The sequence below is a fragment of the Lynx rufus genome, unplaced genomic scaffold (assembly GCF_022079265.1).
Source record: "Lynx rufus isolate CCGP_SWC_20201006 ecotype Redwood Valley unplaced genomic scaffold, mLynRuf1.p SCAF_3, whole genome shotgun sequence".
NCBI classification, from domain to species: domain Eukaryota; kingdom Metazoa; phylum Chordata; class Mammalia; order Carnivora; family Felidae; genus Lynx; species Lynx rufus.
The window spans coordinates 42,757,716-42,781,415 of NW_025814845.1; the positions used below are offsets into that span (position 1 = coordinate 42,757,716).

The window sequence follows — 23,700 nt, forward strand, 5'->3', positions numbered from 1 at the left end:
TCTCTGTTATTTGTTTACAAAAGAAATCAAGAAAGGGAGCGGGGCTCGCCTCTTTTTTGACCTAAGGACAAGAGTGAGGGGTCGGGAGGATTAGGTGCGGCTCCCCCTAGGCGCGCCCACAGCCCAGCCACGGCCCAGGGCAACCCCCTTCGCCAAGGGGCGGGGCGCGCCGGGCGGCCACGCGCGCGGGCGGCGGGGTGGGCGTGTCCCGCGGGCGCGCGCGGGCGGTGGAGGGGGCGTGTCTCGCGGGCGGCGGCGGCGGCGGCGCGGGCTGGGTGCGCGGCGCAGCCTCCTGTGCTGGAATGTGCGGCTCCCGCGAGCTCGCGGTGCAGCAGAAGAGCCAGCGCCGCCGAGGCCCCGGGCCACAGACCCCGGCGGCGGCGGCGGCGCCCGGGACGGCGTGGCGAGAGCCGGCGGCTTGAGCACTCTCTGTAGTCCCTCTCTTGGGCCTTTGCGGGCCTCGACGTCCCCAGCGCCCAACTTTTCCATCCTCCCACTCCCCTCCCCCCGAAACTCCAGCAACAAAGAAAAGTAGTCGGAGAAGGAGCGGCGACTCCAGGTCGCCGGCCCCTCCTCCCCTAGGAAGGCCGGTAAGCGCGGCGGAGGGCTGGGGGCTCAGTCGCAGTGGGGGAGGGCCGGCCGGGCGACGGCGGCGGTGGCGGCGGCAGCGGCAGGGGGAGGGCGCGGAAGGACGCGGAGCGAGGCGCTGTCCAGGGCTGATTTGCAGATACTGTGGCTCCGGCGGCGGCCGCCGCGCCGGGCGGGGGCGGGCGGCCGAGCGGGATCGGGTTACACCGGCGCGGCCTCGGGGCTGGGCCGGGGGCGTCCATGGGGAGCGGCGCGGAGCCAGAACCCCCTCCCCAATCGAGGCCAGGCCGCCGCCTCCGCGCGGGCCCGGGCGCCCCTCGAGTCGAGTCCTGAGGCCAAGGAGCGGAGCTGCTTGAGGCCCTGGTCCTGAAACTTCCTCCCCGTCCTCCTGCTCCCAGGTCCCGCCGCAGCCCCTCGTCGGCCCGCGGCCCTCCCGTCCCCCTCCCTCTCTGGCCTCTCCCTTTCGCCGGAAGGCGCCGTTGAGTGCGGCCGGGCGGGTTGAGTCAGCCCCGCGGCCCGGGCGGTTCCGCCAATGGGGCTGGACAGCGATTTCTGCTCTCGGGCCGCCCCGCCGCCGCGGCCCTCCGCACCCGGCCACCTAGGCGCGCGAGCTGGCGGGGTTGGGGCGCGCGTCCCGCGGGGCGCTGTGGCGGAGTGAGTTCGCAAACTTCCGGGGCGCGGGGGAGGCGGCCAGCGCGCGTGGGGCCCCCCTCCGGCGCTTGGGGCCCGACGCCTCCGGAGGGCGCCCGCGGAGCCTCCCGGGCCCTCGGCGGAGGGCGAGTCCAGGGGCCGTGAGAGGAGCCGGGACGCCGGCAACGCGGTAACTTTCTTCCCTCTACCGAAGACTCGGGGCCCGCAGGCCGGGGAGGGGACAATCCCGAATGGGGAAGATTTGGTCTGGCCCAGCGGCGCCTCGAGTTTGACCACCTTGCCTTTCTTAGTGTTGGGGAGCTCAGGAAAAGCTTCAGGACGAGTGTTGGGGCAACTCCCGCGAGTTGGTGTGTAAATGTGTGCAGTGAGCGGGCCCAGCCGAGAGGAAGCGAGAGCGCCCGAGTTTGCAAAGAGCTGCTTTGTGTTTGGTATTTTGAGAAAATGGCCGAATGCCTATTTCAGTCAGGAATGCCGCCGCCGAGGCAGGCGCTGGTGGCAGCCACACATAGGAATTCGTGCAACACGTTGGGTTTTCGGGCTGTGCTTAGACGGCCTTCCTGACGAACGTTAAAATTCCTTTAGGGATGGTAGTTAGGGTTCAGGGGGGTATTAGAAAACTCGATTTTGGGTAAATTGCCAAGTAGCCTAGGCTGTTAAGCCCTGGGGCAGCTTTTGCCCTCAGTTTGCTTTCTGTGATGGCATTTGATTCCAACTTTTGGTACGTTGGTTTGTGTTTATGCACCTGGATGAAACGGATTACTTTTTGTATTGGGGTTTGGTTTTATTTTTTGAGTGCTTGTCACTTTACTTTTTTTTAATTTGCAAGGCAGCACCCAATTTGAGAATACCACGTTTTAGATTGGAAAGTAATGTGGTTAAGGCGATTTTAAAAGCCCAACATGTTTTCAAGAAGGTGATCTTGTAATGGCTTCCACTAAGCAAGTAGGCCAAGTCAAGCACAATGCGAGAAAGTCGCTGATTGTCCGGTTGAGTTGTACGATTATTAGCGGGGCCGAAAGTTTCTTTATTTTCATTTGTGAAGTTTTGAATACAGGGAGCTTCCTTTTTTCATAGGAGAAAAGGTCTACAGTTGTTTTTGTTTTTGTTTTTTGTTGTTTTTCCCTTTTAAACAGATCTAGTCATTAAAAATAAACTAAGTGTTACTTTTTTACAGTAGTTTATTCTTCTGGAGTTAGTTAAGTTCATCTGAAAGTCAATTCAGTTGACCAATTACTATAGGCTTCTACTTTCCAGACATGTTTGTACTTAATAAATGCATAGTATGGCTTTTTGATTTCTCCCTTTTCTGATTTAGACAAGTAAACCGTTGAAGGGGAAATTGGGAGGACAGCAATTAACTATTCATGTGTTGAATTTAAATATAATTTTAGTTAATGTTAAAGATGAAGTTATTTTTTTTCACCAGAAAAATGAAAAGCATTTGAGGGAAGGCATGCCACTGGGTAGGCCAAGTTGATGGATGAGTTATGTCAAACAATTGATAGAATTTTTTGCTGGGATAAGAGAAATCTTTTTGATGATTGCAATAAAGAAAATTTGGAATTACAAAAATATTTTAAAGCCTTAATTTTAGCAATTAATGAACCTCATTGAATTTAAAGATTATATTTGAGAAAATTTTTTTAAGACACGAAGAAGTATGGCGATATTTTGGATGTTGTGTTTAAACTGGTACTTTGTGGTTTTTGTTTTATTTTGAATTCAGAATACAGTCATGGCCACCCAGGTAATGGGGCAGTCTTCTGGAGGAGGAGGGCTGTTCACCAGCAGTGGCAACATTGGCATGGCTTTGCCTAACGACATGTATGACTTGCATGACCTCTCCAAAGCTGAACTGGCTGCGCCTCAGCTTATCATGTTGGCAAATGTGGCCTTAACTGGGGAAGTAAATGGCAGCTGCTGTGATTACCTGGTTGGTGAAGAAAGACAGATGGCAGAATTGATGCCTGTTGGAGATAACAATTTTTCAGATAGTGATGGAGAAGGACTTGAGGAGTCTGCTGAAATAAAAGGTGAACCCAGTGGACTGGAAAACATGGAACTGGAAAGTTTGGAACTGAGTGTTGTAGAACCACAGCCTGTGTTTGAGGTATCAGCTGCCCCAGAAATTTATAGCTCAAATAAAGATCTTCCTCCTGAAACATCAGGAGCAGAGGACAAATGCAAGAACTTGAAGAGCAAACCCTTTCGCTGTAAACCATGCCAGTATGAAGCAGAATCTGAAGAACAGTTTGTGCATCACATCAGAGTTCATAGTGCCAAGAAATTTTTTGTGGAAGAAAGTGCAGAGAAGCAAGCAAAAGCCAGAGAATCTGGGTCTTCTACCACAGAAGAGGGAGATTTCTCCAAGGGCCCCATTCGCTGTGACCGCTGTGGCTACAATACCAATCGATATGATCACTATACTGCTCACCTGAAACACCACACCAGAGCTGGGGATAATGAGCGAGTTTACAAGTGCATCATTTGCACATACACCACAGTAAGCGAATATCACTGGAGGAAACACTTGAGAAACCATTTTCCAAGGAAAGTATACACATGTGGAAAATGCAACTATTTTTCAGACAGAAAAAATAATTACGTTCAACATGTTCGAACTCATACAGGTAAGAGTACCTTTGTAGTCCATAAGTTCAATTCACTTCTGATAGTCAATTCAGTAAATAGTTAAAAGTAGTACTGCAGAAGGGGGATTCTGTTTTCAAGTCCTGGTTCAGTTATTTGCTGTCTTTTTGACCTTGGATAAGTCATTTAACCTTTTTGTGCTTCAGTTACTCTCTCCATGGGGGTAACTATATGGGACTGGAAGACAAGTGAAGAAACATTTATTTGAAAGAATGGGCAAGATAACTATTATCAGTGTTATTGCTAAAATTCGTATTCTAACAACTTGGGATTGATCATTTAGCTAAATTAGACTACTATTTTTTTAGAAGATGTATTTAGTTGATAGTGAATACATCTAAGATGCAGTATAGTTTCCCGAAGGAATTGAGGACTTAGACAAAAAGGAAAACTCAATGATTAACCCTTGCATAGATCCGTTTAAAAGAAACAAGCTTTTTATTTGTTTATTTTTTTAATATTTATTTTTGAGAGAGACAGAGACAGCATGAGCTAGGGAGAGCCAGAGAGAGAGGGAGACACAGAATCCAAAGCAGGCTCCAGGTTCTGAGCTGTTGCATAGAGCCCAACGTGGAGCCCAACACGGGGCTCAAACCCACAAACTGCGAAATCATGACCTAGGTTGAAGTAGGACGCTTAACCGACTGAGTCACCCAGGTGCCCTAGCCTTCAACTTTTTAAAAAAATTTTTTTTGTGGTATTCAATTCCTATATAGAACAACTTAACTTGTCCCCAAAACATAGGAATGTGAGAAGTTAGTTTTTGAAAGATTGGTGGGATTACCACACTTGAATTCATTAGAAGAAAGCAAACACACATGTGGAAAATGCAGCTATTTTTCAGACAAAAAATAATACTGTTCAGCATGTTTGAACTCATACAGGTAAGAGGACCTTTCTAGTTTGTAAGTGTACTCTATCAAAAAAAAAATGGAACAATCTTAAAAATACGAAAATTTTCAAATATCCCAAAGAGAATATGAACTTATACCCATTATTATCTGTATTCAACAGTTACCAATATTTTATCACAGTTGGCAATTTTTTTTTAATATCAGCTTTATTGAGATATAGTTCACTACAATGGAATTATCTGTTTAAAGTTACAATTCATTGGTTTTAGTATATTCACAAAAGCTGTGTAACCATCACCAGTTTTTAGGACATCTTCACCCCAAAAAGAAACCCTATTAGTGGTTGCTCCCCATTTCTCCCCAACACCCCGTAATCATTCACTTTTGAATTGATTTATAAATCTGTGTAAAGGGTCTTTCTGTCTCTCTCTCTCTCTTTTTTTTTTTTTTAAAGTAAGTTGTAGGCCCAGTGTGGATCTGGAACTCATGATCCTGAAATCAAGAATTGCATGCCTCACCAAGTGAGCCAGCTAGGCGCCCTAAGGGGTGTGTCTCTCTCTCTTTTTTAAAAAAATATTTTAGAGAGAGAGGATGTGTGAGTGGGGGGGGAGGGGGGAGAGAGACAGAAAGAAAGAGAAGAATTTTAGGCAGATTCCATGCTGAGCCCAACGTGAGCTATGTCCCATGACCCTGGGATCATAACCTAATCCGAAATCAAGAGTGGGTTGCTGAACTGACTGAGGCACCCTGGCTGTCTGAAGTCTCATTTTTTAAGAAAATGTTTGTAAATTATTGGGACTTAATTTTCTCACGTTACATTTTTTGCTAAGAATTGGTACCTTTGAGGACTGATTAGTGGTCTGAACAAAATGGATAGGATAATCTAGTATGGTACTCTGGATCACAAATGAAAAGGGGTTGGTGGGATGCTGTTTGCATCAGGTCCCTTTTGCAAGAGTTATCACTCTGCAGGACTGAATCCCACAGGTAGAACAGGGCACACAGTAGGGAGAAGGAATCGATAGTGCTTTACTGAAGTGGTAGATTTAATAAAACTTGCAGGTGAAATTCTATTACAAGAAGGATGTCTGCAGCAAGATTTCTAAGCCCCAGGAGATAGCTACTGAATTTAAAGCTTTAAAATCTAGTCAAATAAGAGAATTTGTAGATCTTCTGGAATTTGTTGTAACCTTTGACTATCTCTATACTTTGAAACCATTTTAATTTCAGAATTGAAAAAGTTCAAACATTATAAAATTACGTGGCATAGGAAATGAAAGTTACTTGGAACTTCTACCCCATTAAGTACTTAATAGTTTGAATTAAACAGACTAGCCTCATCTACAATTCTTAAATTCCAGCTAGCATATATACTTCAGCCATAAGTACTTGATATTCATTTAATAATATTTTGAGAACCTTAGGGCTTAATTTAGATTGGCTGTGATCTGTAGAGCTTTCAGGTAGTAACCATGGCATGACTTTAATCTGTACACTTTGATGAACTGTTTTAATTGAGGTATAACTGATGATGAACTTTTACAAATATGTGTACTCCTGATCGCCATATCAGCACCCCAGTGCTTTTGTCTTGATACACTGGGATTTTTTTTGGTCAGTTGTATTTTGCTAATTCATATATTTCCTAAAAAGCTAAAAATGTTTTCAACAATAAATTTAAATTTAAATTTGTCAATTTAAGAATATTTTTAGAACCAAAAAGAAAATGGAGAAAACTGGAAAAGTGTTTCAGTATTCAGTATTTTGTGTGTATTTCCAAGTTTTTTGTAAAGTGTTTTAAAAAAAAATTTTTTTTTTTAACATTTATTTATTGTTGAGAGACAGAGACAGAGCATGAGCAAGGGAGGGGAAGAGACTGGAGGAGATACAAAATCTGAAGCAGGCTCCAGGCTCTGAGCTGTCAGCACAGAGCCCTATGCCGGGCTTGAACTCACAAACCATGAGATCATGACCTGAGCCCAAGTTGGACGCTTAACTCTACTGAACCACCCAGGTGCCCCATGTAAAGTGCTTTTTTTAAACAACTCTTTGCCATTTCTTAATTTTTTTGTGTAGTGTTTTATTTTAATCTAATTGCAGTCTAGGTGACTAATTTTTTTTTAATGTTTATTTATTTTGAGAGAGAGCGCGTGCATGTGTGTGTGTCAGTGGCAGAGAGAGACAATCCCAAGCAGGCTCTGTGCTGGCAGAGGTCATGACCTGAGCTGAAATCAAGAATCGGAGGCTTAACCAACCGAGTGGCCCAGCTGCTCCTTTTTAAGGGTATATTTTGTATACTGAAGTGTACCACCCACACCTTTTTTTCCACATTAATTTAAGGTTGATTATTTCCACAGAAGGCTAACATTGGTTGTATGTATCTCTCATTTCACATTTTAGCGTTAAACTTGTGTGGTCTCAATGCTTTTTGAAAAGATTCTTTTCTCCTTAATGTCACCTTATTGATGATTTTTTTAAAAGCATTTTAAAACCTTTTGGTAGTGTATACATTGGAGGATAATATTTTGATTATATAAAGTCTGAGTATCTGGTGTTAAATGCATGGTTCTGAAGATTGTATGTATTTATGGAAAAATAAATTCATTTAGTGCTGAAGAGTTAAAAAACGATAGAATCACTTCTCACTTAAGTAGTCTAGTTTTCAGATTCACTTAATAGGTTTCTTCTGTTCTTTATTGAGTGCCCAGTATTAGGTACTTATGCTAATCTTCAGAACAGTCTATTGAGGAATACAAGATAAGTTATAATAGTCCATGTTTACTGAGAGGTAACTGTGAAGTGATGTGCCCAAGGTTAGATACAACTAAGAATCAAAGTTTGATTCTCTTTTTATGGTTAATTATCATGGTGGTGGGCTGAGGATTATTTTTATTTGGGTCCTCAGTCAGATGATTTTTAATTTTGTGTGTTTGATATTTAACCAGTTCACAAATTTTACTTTAAAAGATGACATTTTAACCTTTATTTGTGACTGAAAAATCACTAAGTTTTCTAGAGTAGTTATGTGTATTTTGTAGAATTGAGCAGATAGAAGCAATCTATTCTGTTATAAGGAATTTAAAATAAATTATTAATTGATCCTTTATGTTAATCTATAATGGTATTTAATTTTTCTTCCATTAATTTTTTTTGGTAATAGCTTGATGGAGATACATTTTACATTACCATACAGCTAACTATGGATTTGCCCATTCTGGATGGTTTACATAAGTAGAATCATACAGTTAGTATATGGTCCTTTGTGACTACCTTCTTTCACTTAGCATAATGTTTTCAAGGTCCATCCATGTTGTATACACAGTACTTGTTTTCCTTTTATTGTCAAATAATATTCTCTTGGAGGGATATACAACATTTAGTTTATCCATTCATCAGAATATTTGGATTGTTGGGGCACCTGGGTGGCTCAGTTGGTTAAGTGTACAACTTAGGCTCAGGTCATGATATCACGGCTTGTGGTATCACATCGGGCTCTGTGCTGACGCTCAGAGCCTGGAGCCTGTTTCGGATTCTGTGTCTCCCTCTCTCTCTGCCCCTCCCCCGCCCATGCAGTGTCTCTCTGTCTCAAAAATAAACATCAAAAAAATTAAAAAAAAAAAATTTGGATTGTTTCTGTTTTTTTGCTTTTGTGAATAATTCTATGAGCATTCATTTACAAGTTTTTGTGGACATAAGTTTTTATTTCTCTTGGGTATGTACAGTTAACCCTTGAACAATGCAGGGATTAGGGGCACCAACCCCGACGTAGTCAAAAATCTGCATATACCTTTTGACTCCCCCAAAACTTAACCACTAGTAGCCTACTGTTGACCAGACTCCTTGCCAATAACATAAACAGTCAATTAACACATATTTTGTGTATGTGTTACATACTGTATTATAATAAAGTAAGCTAGAGAAAACATGTTAAGAAAATCTATGAGGAGAAAATAAATTTACACTACTGTACTGTATTTATTGGGGAAAAAAAAGCACGTATAAGTGGACCTGCACAATTCAAGCCCATGTTGTTCAAGGGTCATCTGTGTATACCTGGTAGTGGAGTTGCTAGGCCATATGGTTTTGAGGAGCTGCCAAACTGTTTTCCAAAGTGGCTGCACTATTTTACAATCTCACCAGCAGTGTATGAGTATTCCAATTTTTCCATATCCTAACCAATACTTGATAACATCTGTCATTTTGATTACAGCCATCCTTGTGGGTATGAAATCTTCCATCTCATTGTGGTTTTGATTTGCATTTCTGTCATTGGTAAAGATAGTGTGCATCTTTTCATATACTTACTTGTCATTTATGTATCTTTACAGGAATACGCTCAATATTTTTTTAAAGGTTTTTTTTTTTTTTTTTTTTTTAGTTTATTTATTTTGAGAGAGAGTGTGAACAGGGGAGGGGCAGAGAAGGGATCAAAGGATCTGAAGTGGGCTCTGTGCTGACAGCAGAGAGACTGATGTGGGGCTCAAACTCAGGAACTGTGAGATGTCTGAAGTCGAACACTTACTGACTGAGCCACCCAGGTGCCCTTCAGTTTCTTCATGTGTGTAACGGGGAGTACCTACATCATAAGGTTGTTGCAGAGAGAAAAAGTGTTTAGAATATGCCTGGTACATAGTAAGTGCTCAACAAAGGTTACTTTCATTATCTTTTTTCACGGAGCTGGTTTAAGAAAGAAAATAAAGAGACTTATAAATACAAGGTATTAAGTGTCATGATCGAAGCATGCATTGGGGTTATGGAGCCCAGTGCAGAGCCTGCTTAGGATTCATCCCCACCCCCCTCAATAAATAAACTTAAAAAAAAAAAAAAAAGCTCAGTACTGTATGTATATTGTCTATATTGTTAGAATTGTATTTGCCTTATTTACCGTATTTAACCCTAATTATTATATTCTTGCAGGAGAACGCCCATATAAATGTGAACTTTGTCCTTACTCAAGTTCTCAGAAGACTCATCTAACTAGACATATGCGTACTCATTCAGGTTGGTGAGAAATGGGAACTCTTCTATGATTTTTAGTAAACAATTTGTCATGATAAGGAAGTTCTAGACCTGGAACTGGGTCATTATTTATGATTGATTTATTTTTAAAATAAAAGCAGTTTATGATTTCTTTTTAATAATTCGAAATTAGAGTGAAAAATTGGTGTTATATTCATGTGGAGCTGTATTTAAATGTAGATTCTTAATAAGGAATCCATAGGTGGAACTCTTGAAACTGAATGTAAATGCACGCATGCACCTTTTCTGGGCAGAGGGTCCTTAATATTCACCAGATCTTCAACTTAATATGACTAATAAAACTTGAACTACTAGCATAGACTAAGGCTATGATACAACCCCTACCTTCTAACCCTCTCTCCCACCCCAACACAATATAACACCAAATTTCATAGTGTGTGGTTTTCAGGTTACAAGGATTCCTTCTTAACTTCAGTCCTGAACTGTGGGTTTGTCCTCTTTTGAGAGCTGATAGGGCTTCTGTGGGCTGATTTACAAAAGCCAAACTTTAAAGAATAATGGATAATCCAGGATCTCAATTAATTAATTTATAATAGATAAAATGCAGGACTAAAATAGATAATCCAGGTTCTCAGTTTATTAATCTGTAATAGATAAAATGCAGGACTATAAATGCAGTAGATTTGTCCACTCTGGTGACTGAAATAATCATGTTCACCAACCAGAATTGGTCTCCATTATCAAGATAGGTAGATGGCAAAATTAAAAAGTAAATGTTAGCTTAGGTGGTCTTGAATGGTTAATTCATTTTGGCTACAATTGATCCTTGGTGAACTACCACATCTGATCAGAATACCCTACTTCCAAATTTAGAATATATACCCCTGTGGGGAAACTATGCTAAAATCTTCCTGTTAACAAAAGTATACATAGGCCCATCTCCCTTTAATGATTAATTGCCTTAAATTTGTGCTGTCTGGATAGCCACCAGCCTTATGTGGTTGTTGAGCTTGTGAAATGTAGCTAGTTTGAATTGAAATGTATACAATACCTAGATGAATTCAAACTGAATAAAAGCATGTAAAATATCTACTTTAGGGTGCCTGGCTGGCTAAGTTAGAAGAGCATGTGACTCTTGATCTTGGAGTCTTGAGTTTGAGCCCCATGTTGGGTTTAGAGATTACTTAAATAAATAAAACTTAAAAAAAAAATTTAAAATACTGATTACATGTTGACATGACATTGGTTATATTGGGTTAATTTTATCTGTTTTTTACTTTTGTAATGTGACTACTATAAAATTTAAAATTACATATATTGCTTGCATTTTATTTCTCTTGGATATCACTATTTTAAGTCAGTGAGTAACACTTGATTACAGATTCTGACTTGAGCAGCTGCAAAGGGGTCACATAATATGCGTGCTAGCTTTTCTTCATCCTACAGGTTTGTCATGTTAATATACTTTGAATGTTCCTTTTAAATCTCCTAAGCTATTAGTTGAGTCACTTAACCAGAAACCTGATTTTATTGCTTTGGGGTACGCCCTGGTTTCATTTTCTAAGGGTAGTTTGGATGCTCTCTCAGGCTTTGTTGAGGGTAGGCATCATGTTCTTTTGATAGATGTGATCTAGCCTTTAAATAAAACATTTAAGAATTTTGTATGAGTTAACTCATTTTAGTTTTTTTATTTTTATTTTTTTAATTTTTTTTTTTCAACGTTTATTTATTTTTGGGACAGAGAGAGACAGAGCATGAACGGGTGAGGGGCAGAGAGAGAGAGGGAGACACAGACTCAGAAGCAGGCTCCAGGCTCTGAGCCATCAGCCCAGAGCCTGACGCGGGGCTCGAACTCACAGACCACGAGATCGTGACCTGGCTGAAGTCGGACGCTTAACCGACTGCGCCACCCAGGCGCCCCTTAGTTTTTTTTAAAAAAACATTTATTTTGAGAGCGAGAGCAAGTAGGGGAGGGGCAGAGAGAGGGAGAGAGAATCCCAAGATCGATGCAAGGCTTGATCTCATAAACGGTGAGAGGGAAAGTCGAGTCAGACACTGAGCTACCTAGCACCCCTCATTTTAGTCTTTATAACTGTACTATCATGTATAAGTTCTATTACTGTCCCTGTTTTACCAATGGGGAAACTAAACTAACGCTTTGAGAGAATATGGCCATTTTTCCTGTAGAATGTCCCCCTTTCTGGATTTGTCTTATTTGCTTTCTCATGGTGTCATATAGTTTTTCCTTTGACCCTGTGCCTTGTATTAATTGTACACTGGAAATTAAATCTGAATGCTTGAATTCTACTTAATGTGTCTCATTTGAAGTCCTATCTGGTTGACCCATTATTAGTGTTGCTGGGTCACTGGATTAGAATGATGACAAACTTGTATCTTTTTCATTGAGTCAATAATACTTGTGTCACTGTCTCAGTGTCTGGTGTTTTACACTAGTCAGTAACTTTTGTGTGAATAATTTTTGTGTTTGTTAGCTGTTGTCTTTTGAATCTCTTCACTATGTTAAAAAAGATGATACTCCTTAGTCGCTGTTATAGTACAGCAAGTATTTTAAAAGTCTCTTAATGAGTCGTAGCTACTATTTTTTTTAATGTTTAAGAGAGAGAGGGAGAGAGAATGCCTTGTTGTTGGCACATAGCCCCATGAGGGCTAGATCCCATGAACTTGTGAGATCACGACCTGAGCTGAAATCAAGTCATGTGCTTACCTGATAAAGCCACCCAGGTGTCCCACTACTATTATTATTTTTTAAGATTTTATTTTTCTAAGTAATCTCTACATTCAATGTGGGGCTCAAACTCACAACCCCGAGTTCGAGAGCCGCATGCTCTGCTGGCTGAGGTAGCCAGGCATCCCAGTAGTAGCTATTATTTATTATATGCATGCCAGGCACTGAAAAATTAATCTTAGTACTCCTAAAATACTTAATCCCAGTTTATGGATTAGGACACAGGTGTAAGATAAATGCTTTATCTAAGGTTGTCATTCCTTTAAATCAGAAGAAGAGCTAAGATTTCGCCTTAAACTGCCTACCCTCCCGTTTTCAGTTATCAGTGTTAGAAATTATGGCTCAGAAAATGGCTCAAGAAGCTATAGCATAATGAAATTGAAACCACAGTGTATAGAGAGAGCAGATATTGTCTTTTATTGGATGCCAATGGTTTGAGACTCAAATAGGAAATAGTTTGTTTTGTGTATGAGTGTACAGTTATTTCCAGCAGATCCTATATTTTAATGCTTTTAATAGAAGTTGCCAGTAGCACTTGTAACTAAAGTAAGGCTATGTTAGATCAAATTGGGTTGGTAGTTTTTTCTTTTTAATGGATTGCATGGAGTGAATATCTTGGGTGCCTCATCTGTGGCCTGGAGTCTGAACTTTAAGGTCCCTATGGGCATGTTTGTTCCTTGTTCATGTGAGTGTATTTTAGGGAAGAAAACTGTGCTCAGTCTCTAATTTTTGGAAGAGATTAGGCTCTATGGAGTTGGTACATTTTAGCTTCATCTATAGGGTTTGTCTTTTTAGGGCAAAGTAAGAAAGGATCAAAATGTTGATTAGGTGAAAAATTGTTATACTAAATTAATCTAACCTTATCTGGTGTTATTCTCCATTTTATTGGTGTTTCTCCCTAATGGTATTAAAGTATCCTTCACTTGGCTAGTCTTAATTACACTGACATTATACGTTCTCCCTTTCTTATTCTCAGAAATGGTACCATTTCATCCTGGATGAGATACTTCATTCTGGATGAAATACATCTAGTTTGTTTTGTATATGCTGTTACGATATTTGGCTAGTACCCCGTCTTGCTAGCATAGGAGTTCATCTTGAATATTTTTCCATAATGAGTGTAATAGATGTTTGTTAAAGGAGATTAACAACTTACCAAGTTCCACTTCCATGTATTACTCTTTTTAAGGTGGAAAAATATTTTATTCAGCAATAAATTTATTTTCCTTTCACCAAGTATTTGATAATTATTATGGAGGCACTATTTTAATAGCTGGACTTATTTGAAAGATATTGTGGTTTGACAGTCTTCATGAATTCTAGAATAAGCTTTTTCCCTGTTTGCTATTTTATTTTTCCCCTCATTAAAAAAAAATATTTATTTAAATTCAAGTTAGTTAACATACAGTGTAGTATTGGTTTCAGAAGTAGAACTCAGTGATTCATCACTTGCATACAACACCCAGTGCTTATCCCAAGTGCCCTCCTTGATGCCCATCACCTATCTAGCCCATCCCCCACCCACCTCCCCACCAGCAATCCTCAGTTTGTTCTCTGTATTTAAGAGTCTTAGGGTTTGCCTCCCTCTCTGCTTTTTATCTTATTTTTCCTTCCCTTCCCCTGTGTTCTTCTGTTGTATTTCTTAAATTCCACATATGAGTGAAATCATATGATATTTGTCTTTTTTCTCATTTTAACATGTCATGTCAAATTCAACTTACTATGCAGTTTGGGGTTTTGTTGTCAGTAAACGTTTTTTATTGAAATATAGGTGATATATAATGTTACGTTAATTTCAGGTGTATAGAATAAATTTTTAAACAGTATTATATTGAGGTTCAGTTTTCACATGTGAAAATGCATACATGTATCTGAAATGTACAGGTCAGTGACTTCACATGGTTTCTCCTGTTTGACTGCCACCTGGAGGAAGAACTGAAACATTTCTACACCCTCAGAAAAGTTTTCCCCTTACCCTTTCCAGTCAGTACTCCCTCATAGTCTATCTACCCCCAACTGATACTCTGACTTCTATCAAAAAGATTACTGTAATATTTTTCTATAAAATGTTTTTGACATTCATCCCATGCTGCTTTATCAGACCTTTGTTTTTATTGCTGGGTAGTAATCAATTGTGTGTCTCAGTACTCTCTAAAAGTCCCTTGTGGGGCGCCTGGGTGACTCGGTTAAGCATCTGACTTCAGCTCAGGTCATGAACTAGTGGTTTGTGGGTTCAAGCCCCACATTGGGCTCTGTGCTGACAGCTCAGAGCCTGGAGCCTGCTTCAGATTCTGTGTCTCCCTCTCTCTCTGTTCCTTCCCCGCTCTTACTCTGTCTCTGTCAAAAATAAATAAAGGTTATAAAGGTCCCTTGCTATTCTTTCCAGATTCTTGATAAAAACATGTAAAGCATATTAAAAAACCTTTCCCCTTTTGAATTTGCTGTATACCTTTAAGTTAATTTGGGAAGAATAAAATAGGCGTCTGATACGTGTATAAAGATGAAAAAATAAATATTATTAGAATTGGAAAGGAATTAAGTTAAAATCATTGATACAAGGCAAAAAATTATATTTACCTAGGTACTAATAAACTATACAGTTTTGATGACTAAATCTTCTAATACAAGCAAGATTTAATGTCAAGAAAATAAAACTGAGGGGAAGGAATGGAGCAAGTAAACTTTGCCATCAAAATTTAAACAGATTTTTATGAACTCCCTTTCTCTGACCATTTCATATGTAGAGGCTAGCACTTTGATGCTTGCTATGTAAATACCCTTATTAGTTAGGAGTTATACAGTGGTGATATTTCTGTTAGCACAAATGTTTTCATAAAAAGATAAACTTCATTCATCAGCTATTAGAGGTAGGGTTTAAATGGAAAAGAAGATAGAGGTGTCTGGGTGACTCAGTTTAGCGTCTGACTCTTGATTTTGGCTCAGGTCAATCTCCTGGTCGTGAGATTGAACCTCAAGTTGGGCTCTGCACTCACAGCGCAGGGCCTACTTGGGATTCTCTCTCTCTCTCTCTCTCTCTCTCTCTCTCTCTCTCTCTCTCTTCTCTCTCTCTCTTTTTCTTTTTCTCACTCTCTCTCCCTCTCTTTCTCTCTCAACATAAATAAATAAACTTAAAAAAATGGAAAGGCAGGATAAACACATGAATCTTGCCTTTTGTTTACCCATACTAAATTACCAGTTCTGAAAGTGATGATTTATAGGTAATGTATTTGGACTGCTTGACTCTTTGCTCCAGACTAAGTTCTTTATATAGATTAAATTATTTATAGCTCACAGCACTTAAAGTATTTTACAGATAAGGACATTGAACCTTACAGTTTTCAGTACATTGCTTAATATCTCAGTGAGTTGGAAAAGAGCCCATATTTATTTGATCTCCCAGATAGTCTCATTCTAGAAAAAGTTCTTTTTTTTTAATAGTTTATATATTTATTTTGAGAGAGTATGAGTGGGGAAGGGGCAGAGAGAGAGGGAGAAAGAGAATCCCAAGCAGGCTCCACACTGTCAATGCGGTGCCCAGTGTGGGGCATCATCCCATGAACTGTGAGATCATGACCTGAGAAGTCAAAAGTGGACTCTTAACCAACTGAATGACCCAGGTGCCCCTCTAGAAGAAATCCTTAACCATTATGTCACCTGTCTTTCCCCATTCTGTGTCTATATATGTTAAGCAAATGTTTATCTCCACTGAGGTCATTTATGGAGAGGACAAGAAAGGGCCAAGTAATGCAGCATGTTGTAGAAACCTCTGTTTATGAATCTCTTAGTGGACTAATGTGGAAAATGAGTTGTCCAATTAGCTATATAGCCAATCTGATATACCTGGATAAGTTTTTGTTTTTGTGATTATTTTTATCATCAGACATTTTTTTAATCATGTAAAGCTTACCATGGTTTTACTTAATGTCTGAGAAATTTGCTTTATGAAAAAATTAGATTTGCTATGAATTTGATAATGTTTGAGAGATGAATTTTCATAAATGTCAATTTCCATTTTTCTACTATGCATTCCATTGGACCAGTGGGGTATGGATACCATTTGGTAATATTTACTAGAGTGTGATCTAGATGGGTATGTATTCAGGTAGAATGTGTTAATCTTACACCTTTAATTTGGGGGTGGGGGTGGTTTTGGTTTTGTATGTACCTGTGATCTGTGATCATGACTTTCTTCAATTATTTTACATACCATATCTATTTGTATGCCCTTTCTCATTTATGTAGTTTCTTTGCTCGTTTGTTAGAAGAAGGTAGGGAAAAATTAAGAAAAGGTTTCTGGCTTTACTATATTTTTGCTTTAAAATAACACTTCTGGCTGGAAGAATTTGCTGAGTGAAACTTTACTTTTGCAGGGATGGACAAAAGAGTTAAATTTAAAGAAAAGGCCTTTTGCTCCCTGAGGCCAAAACTTTTGTTTTACAACTTCTACATGGAAGATCTGGGAATATAGCCTGGAGTGTAAGATCTTTCTTTTGAAGTCTCAAGATTTATCTTCAAAATGGATGGGAATTTTATATTCTGCTCCATTATACATTTGTTTTAACTGAACATAAAACATTTAAAATTATCTTTTCTCTTTGAGTGCCCTTGTCCCAAAATTCACATCCAGAACCCAACTAACTTTGCCAATAATTGTTGTGTACTTCTTGATGAATTGCTGTTCTCGTATAGTGTTTGAGAGCTCTAGCTTCATGAACTTTTTAGAAGATGATGCTTAAATGAGATCATTGTTCCTGCATTTGGTGTGAGAATTAATGTCAAGGGGTAGAGAAAAGATCTACAAATAAATATGGTAAATGTAAAGTGCATGATACAGTCTTTTCAATGAATAGTTTTTGTGTGTGTTTTTTAAACATATATCCAATTCCCTATATTTTAATAAAAACTTGAATTCATTTCTTAATCTCCGTCCTCTCTAACATCTCTTGTTTACCTTCAGGTGAGAAGCCATTTAAATGTGATCAGTGCAGTTATGTGGCCTCTAATCAACATGAAGTAACCCGCCATGCAAGACAGGTTCATAATGGGCCTAAACCTCTTAACTGTCCACATTGTGACTACAAAACAGCAGATAGAAGTAACTTCAAAAAACATGTAGAGCTACATGTGAATCCACGGCAGTTCAATTGTCCTGTATGCGACTATGCAGCTTCTAAGAAGTGTAATCTGCAGTATCATTTCAAATCTAAGCATCCTACTTGTCCTAATAAAACAATGGATGTCTCAAAAGTGAAACTAAAGAAAACCAAAAAGCGAGAGGCTGACTTGCCTGATAACAACATTACCAATGAGAAAACAGAAATAGAACAGACAAAAATAAAGGGGGATGTGGCTGGAAAGAAGAATGAAAAGTCTGTAAAAGTGGAGAAAAAAGATAATGTTTCAAAAGAGAAAAAGTCTTGTAGTAATGCTTCAATCCAAGTGACTACCAGAACTCGCAAATCAGCAATGGAAACTAAAGAAATGGATGTGCACACAGGAAATAATTCAGAAGCAACCTGTAAAACCAAGAAAGGCAAAAGGAAGATGGAAGCTGAAGCCCATCCCTTACAAGATCCTGTTAACGAGGAGGAACCTGTGACAAAAAAGAAAAAGAAGGCAGAAAACAAATCCAAAAATAATCAGGAAGTGCCAAAAGGTGACAACAAAGTAGAGGAGAATAAAAAGCAAAATACCTGCATGAAAAAAAGTACAAAGAAGAAAACTCTGAAAAATAAGTCAAGTAAAAAAAGCAGCAAGCCTGCTCAGAAGGAGGTTGCTCAGAAAGGGCCTGCTCAGACGGAGCCTTCTCCCAGGGGACCTGCACAGACAGAGCCTTCTCCCAGGGGGCCTGCACAGACAGAGCCTTCTCCCAGGGGGCCTGCTCAGACGGAGCCTTCTCCCAGGGGGCCTGCTCAGACGGAGCCTTCTCCCAGGGGGCCTGCTCAGACGGAGCCTTCTCCCAGGGGGCCTGCTCACCGGGGGCCTGCTCAGACGGAGCCTTCTCCCAGGGGGCCTGCACAGACAGAGCCTTCTCCCAGGGGGCCTGCTCAGACGGAGCCTTCTCCAAGGGGGCCTGGGCAGACGGAGCCATCTCCTGTCCCAGAGCCTGCTCAGACGGATATGGGTCAGAGGGAGCCGCCTCCTGCCACAGAGCCTGCTCCGACAGAGTCCCCTCCTTCTGTGGGGCCTGCTCAGATGGAGGTAGTTCAGACGGAGCTTCCTCCCACAGAGCCTCCTCTTCACATGGAACCAATTCCCAAAAAGTCTCCTCGAAAAGATAATAAAAAGGAAAAGTCCCACACGCAGAGTGAAATGGCACAGAAGGAGCAAGTCCTTATTGAAGTTGGCTTAGTGCCTGTTAAAGATAGCCAGCTTCTAAAGGAAAGTGTGGGTGCGAGAGATCTCTTACCACCATCAACACCACTGCCAAAGGAAAACTTAACAGAAGAGGAGTCAAAAGACCAAAAATTATTCACCGAAGACGAAGGAAATAAAGAAGCCCCTCTTCAAAAAGAAGTAAAAGAGGCAGATAAAAGTCTAGCTGGTGTTGCTGCTATTATCAATGAATCTGCTAATATTTCATCCTCTGAACAAAACTTGAATATGCCAGAGGGTGAAACTTTAGATGGTAAGTGTCAGGCTGGCGCAATGCTTTGTGAAATGGAAATGGACACTGATGAGAACAAAACAGAGAATCCCCCTGGCAAAGACTCAGCAGTTGAAGAACAAATGTCACCACTGCTGCTTCCCCTAGCAATAGAAAACCATGAAGCAGTGTCCAAAACTACTGCGACATCACCTCCTGTCACCACGGCAGTAAATGAGTCTCAGGAAATGGATGAAGACGAAGGCATCCATAGTCATGATGGAAGTGATCTAAGTGACAACATGTCAGAGGGTAGTGATGATTCTGGATTGAATGGGGCCCGGCCAGTTCCACAAGAAACCAGCAGGAAAAATGCTAAGGAGGCCTTGGCAGGCAAAGTGGCTGAGGGAGATTTTGTTTGTATCTTCTGTGATCGTTCTTTTCGAAAGGAAAAAGATTATAGCAAGCACCTCAATCGCCATTTGGTTAATGTATACTTCCTTGAAAAAGCAGCTAAAGGGCAGGAGTAATTAAACGTAGGATAAGGCTTCAGTTCTTAGTTTATAAGATCTATTACATTTAATATTCATTTATAGTTATAGACAACGTTTTATTTTTTAAATTGCTTTAATTAGTGTCCAATGTTGATTTTTAAGTGGCACTCTTTTCCTTAGGACTCTGTACACCTATTGATGGGTAAATTTTAGCATATCCAAGGAAGTTAGTGTACTAAACCAGCAGACTTCTAAATCTGTTAGTTTATACATTTAATTGAAATGAGAAGGCCAAGGTGGTATTGTAGCATTCCGTTGCTTTGTCTGGCTGTAATTTGTCACTTTTCTCGCCATGTCTGTCTGCTTGTTTCACTTTAGTGTTTTCTTAGTTCCTGGTTTAGCGCTATAAAAATTGGCATACGTAAATAGCAAATTACTTGAAAAATTTGCCTGCTTTATATAAAGTTAGCACTTTAAAATTTTTTTAGAGATGAGAAGAGACATTTAAATTGAAGAAAAATTCTCCCAACAGTGGACATTGTATCAGTCCAGGTATTTACTTCCTGAATTTTGATCAATATTTCTTATTTGTGTGTGTTAATTGTCATAAAAACAATGATTTTGGTGTGTGTGGTTTTTTGGGTTTTTTGTTTTTGTTTTTTTTTTTTTTGGTGCTTTAATGGCTTAAGATGTTGCACATTGTTGTTTTTTTTTAACCTATGCAGTTCAATTTTTTTCTAGAAATAGCATTTGTGTTGAACAGTAACACTTTATACATATATATGCATGTTTATTTTGTCCTCTTTGGAGGGATGCTTTTAGTCTTGTTTGCAAAAGGGCAGTTTTCCTTTTCCTTTGCTGCAATTGTCTTTTTTGCAGAATATGTGTGCAAATTTGTGAGCAAATGAAACATGCAGGTTCAATCCATTGATTTTGAATTTCACATCTTCTATCTATGCCAGAATCTGTATTTCACATAAGTTATTTATTTTAAATGGATGTAGTGAATTCACAGCTCTCATTTTGATCTGTACAAGAAACAAACCACTAGGCTCTATATTGAACAGATTTTTATCTCAGAAACCAACCATAAGTGAAAATTTTTGGCTTGTTTTAGTATAGCTACTTCCTAAATGTTCAGTGTTAAGTCATATCTTTGAGGAAAACCTTTTTACATAGATGGTTGGTGTCCATATGGCTAGTTGGCTGAATAAAGAACTGAAAGTGATATTTGGAAACTGCAAACCTGGAATTAGGAGACATAATTATTCTTTCAAGTTATACAGAATATCAGTTGTGAGAGTCCAAAGCCATAGCAATTACACAGGAAACCTAGGTGGAGAGAAGTAGTATGAGTGCTGGGAGACCAGCTGCTACTTACTTCCTATGAATACAGTGCAAAAGGCAGGTGAAACTAAGTACAGTCCAGATTTTAAAAATCACACTTTCTCAGGGATCTCCACAAACTAGTGGGTGTCCTGGCTGTCTCTGACAGCCTCTTTCTACAGGTGAGGCCTCAAATGAATTGCAGCTATCCTGGTGTTCCCATGGGGGCACTTTGTATGAAGAAAGAGTGTACTCCCAAACTTTTTTGGTAGGTTCTTTGGCCAGTTGCCAAAGAATATGAAAGAATCCAACATTGGATTTTTCTTGCTGATAGCAATTATTCATTACAGTAAAAGTGTGATCCCAATAGGGAATCTTGAACAGTGCTGATCCTCCCATGTTCTGTTCTGAAATAACCACTTTCTATGTCATTTATTTTCTTTTATCTGATGATCTCTTTGAGGCAGGTTTCAGAGTTTGGCAATGCAACATGAAAGATTAGGAAAAGCATTGATGAAGTGTGGGTGGAAAACTTGTTAAAAATCTGAGTGAAGTTTGAGTTAAAAGACATTTGAACTCGGAATTGACTGGGAGGCCAAAGATTTAAAGAAGAGAAGATTCTCTCAAGACATGAGGAGTAAGTTGTGTGTTAATGGTGTGTGTTTTGTGTGCATGAATGGGAATTTGTAAATGATGTTGAATTCTAGGTGAATTCATGGCTCCGACAATCATTGTCAACAGAAGATCAAGCTGCAAATATTTATGTTTTAAAACTTAAATTATAAAGCTAGTTAAATCTTTCTAACAACTAGTTTTAATGTTCATGGGTACATTTTATGTAAGTTACCTTTTACATTATATATGAAAAGACTCATGTTAAGTACAGATTGGAGATTGGGAATCAGTTTGGGGAAAGTTTTGTGGATTCTTTCATGCTACAAAAGAAAACAATTAGACTTCTAGGGAATTGGACTAATTTTCTTACCTAGTTTTTAAGACTAGAATGGTAAAAACAAAAATATGAAGGAAATTAAAACCCCTTATTATTAAATTGATCTGTGAAAACATTGTTACTGGAAATTGAGTGGGACTTGAGGCCTTTCTTCCAGAAAACAAGGACTTGATTGTCAGGCCTATATTAGGTTCTGAACTTTAATGCCATGTATTTGTACTTGTTAAAAATTGTTTCAATGAAAAATATATTAGTAATATGAACTTCTGGTCTAGTTGGGAGTTCTTCCATTTGAAAAATGTGATATTTGCATGGAACTGTTTGAATCTTTGTTTTCTCAGTTTCCCCTCCACTGGATAGAATTGAAACTAGAATTTTCCCTTTTGTTAAAGGAATAAAAATGAACATGTTATTTGTAAATTGATGTTTAGTAACTAGAGATAAACTTGAAATGCTAGAATACATTATAAGCCTAATCCTAGGTAGTCTTATGAAAATGTATCTCTTTTATCTATCTTTTGAACCTATATTCACATTGGTCTTCAAGATATCTTAAGTTATATTTTTTCCTCTTTTCAGAGCTGCTTCTTTGGGGCTACTTTTTTAAATTGAGGTGTAATTCATAAGGGGCTACATTTCTGATAAGGTTTCTTATAACTATGGTTGGATGTTTTGCTCTAGTCTTCCAAGAAGGGCCATTTTATTTTTTAGAGTCACTTCTAAGGTCATGTGGTCTTTAACTTTGGGGACTATTTTACATATAAGTGCTAATGCAGGTAAATTTAAACCCAAGTAGACCTCATCACATGTCACCCCATGAATGTTGACAATGGAAGGAATACCGTGCCTGTAGTATAATATCAGTTCTGGACTGAAAAGCTGGGGAAGAAACTTAATTTTCTTTTTTGCATAAATCAGAAAAACAGCTAGTGTGCAGTTTCCTTGTTGACCTCAGCAGATGAACTGAGCTGATAGTGTTAATTCAGATTGAAGAAATATCTGAATCTTGGTTTGTGTAGACTTACAATCTACATGCAATATTAACTAAATCAGATAGCTTTTACATTTTCACGTGTGTGCATAGGCTCTCCCCACCCTTTTCAACATCCACTAGTTAATTGATCGTTTTAAACTGGCATTGAAACATTACAACAATGTTTTGTTGCACCAATTTTATAAACTTTTACAGTGCAATACGTGTTATTTTTCCGAGACAAACCAAAGGTTAATTTCTCAAGGTTCTTGCTGCCTGCTTTAGCAGCATTTGATGGGAGGATCTTTTATATACATTTATGATAGATGAAAAATAAACCAGATTGCAAATCTTTTTTTTTTTTTTTTTAAATGCTTAAACCATGTACCAAGTTTTTGGTCCAAATTGTGTAGGATAAGTTAAACTTAAATTGCATTCTATTAACCAATATGAGTGTATTTCTGTAAGCATAGTTATGTTGAAATAAAGTTTTAAAAAGCATTTTATGCCTTTGTTTATTATTGGTACATCAAGTATTGAAGAACCAAATTTGTTTTGCTGTAATTGCAAGTATATTAATTCCAAAACTATCACGTCTGATAGCCCGTGGTAGGTAGAAAGGTCATGGCAGTCTGTCTGGGGTAACAATCCAGTGGGTAGTAGTCCAAAGCATGTCTTTCCTAAATGGTGCTTTCTCAGAGATGGTCATCAGGAAGAAACAACCTAAAGACAATTCATAGTAGGTTTTACAATATCCTTTCTCAGTAGTAGCAGGCCTGGTGTTAGTACATTTTGACTCATAATTAAAAAGATGCATTGAAGGGAAAATAAGTTGAATTACACTGAGTGTTGACAGCCAGGGTACCATTTTAAGAATTTTACTGTGTTTAGCGGAGCTCTG

At 39.4% G+C, this 23,700-nt stretch overlaps 1 protein-coding gene across 2 annotated transcripts; it reads left to right on the top strand.

Moving 5' to 3' along the window:
- Nucleotides 1-314: 314 nt before the first annotated feature.
- REST (RE1 silencing transcription factor) lies at nucleotides 315-23,300 on the top strand. Of its 2 annotated transcripts, none has more exons than XM_047090914.1 (4): nucleotides 315-590; nucleotides 2,966-3,869; nucleotides 9,660-9,743; nucleotides 17,426-23,300. In XM_047090914.1, exons 2-4 carry the CDS (start codon nucleotides 2,975-2,977, stop codon nucleotides 19,582-19,584), a joined length of 3,138 nt encoding a protein of 1,045 aa, XP_046946870.1. In that variant the 5' UTR covers nucleotides 315-590; nucleotides 2,966-2,974; the 3' UTR covers nucleotides 19,585-23,300. The 2 variants fall into 2 exon arrangements, with proteins under 2 accessions (XP_046946870.1, XP_046946871.1); XM_047090915.1 differs by lacking the exon at nucleotides 315-590 and adding an exon at nucleotides 1,340-1,408.
- Nucleotides 23,301-23,700: the final 400 nt, after the last annotated feature.

Bases quoted from the DNA above. Each gene is read 5' to 3' on its own strand.
- REST (XM_047090914.1), top strand. From the start codon at position 2,975: ATGGCCACCCAGGTAATGGGGCAGTCTTCTGGAGGAGGAGGGCTGTTC. The intron at 3,870-9,659 runs GTAAGAGTACCT...ATATTCTTGCAG, and splicing joins ACATGTTCGAACTCATACAG to GAGAACGCCCATATAAATGT. The intron at 9,744-17,425 runs GTTGGTGAGAAA...GTTTACCTTCAG, and splicing joins ACATATGCGTACTCATTCAG to GTGAGAAGCCATTTAAATGT.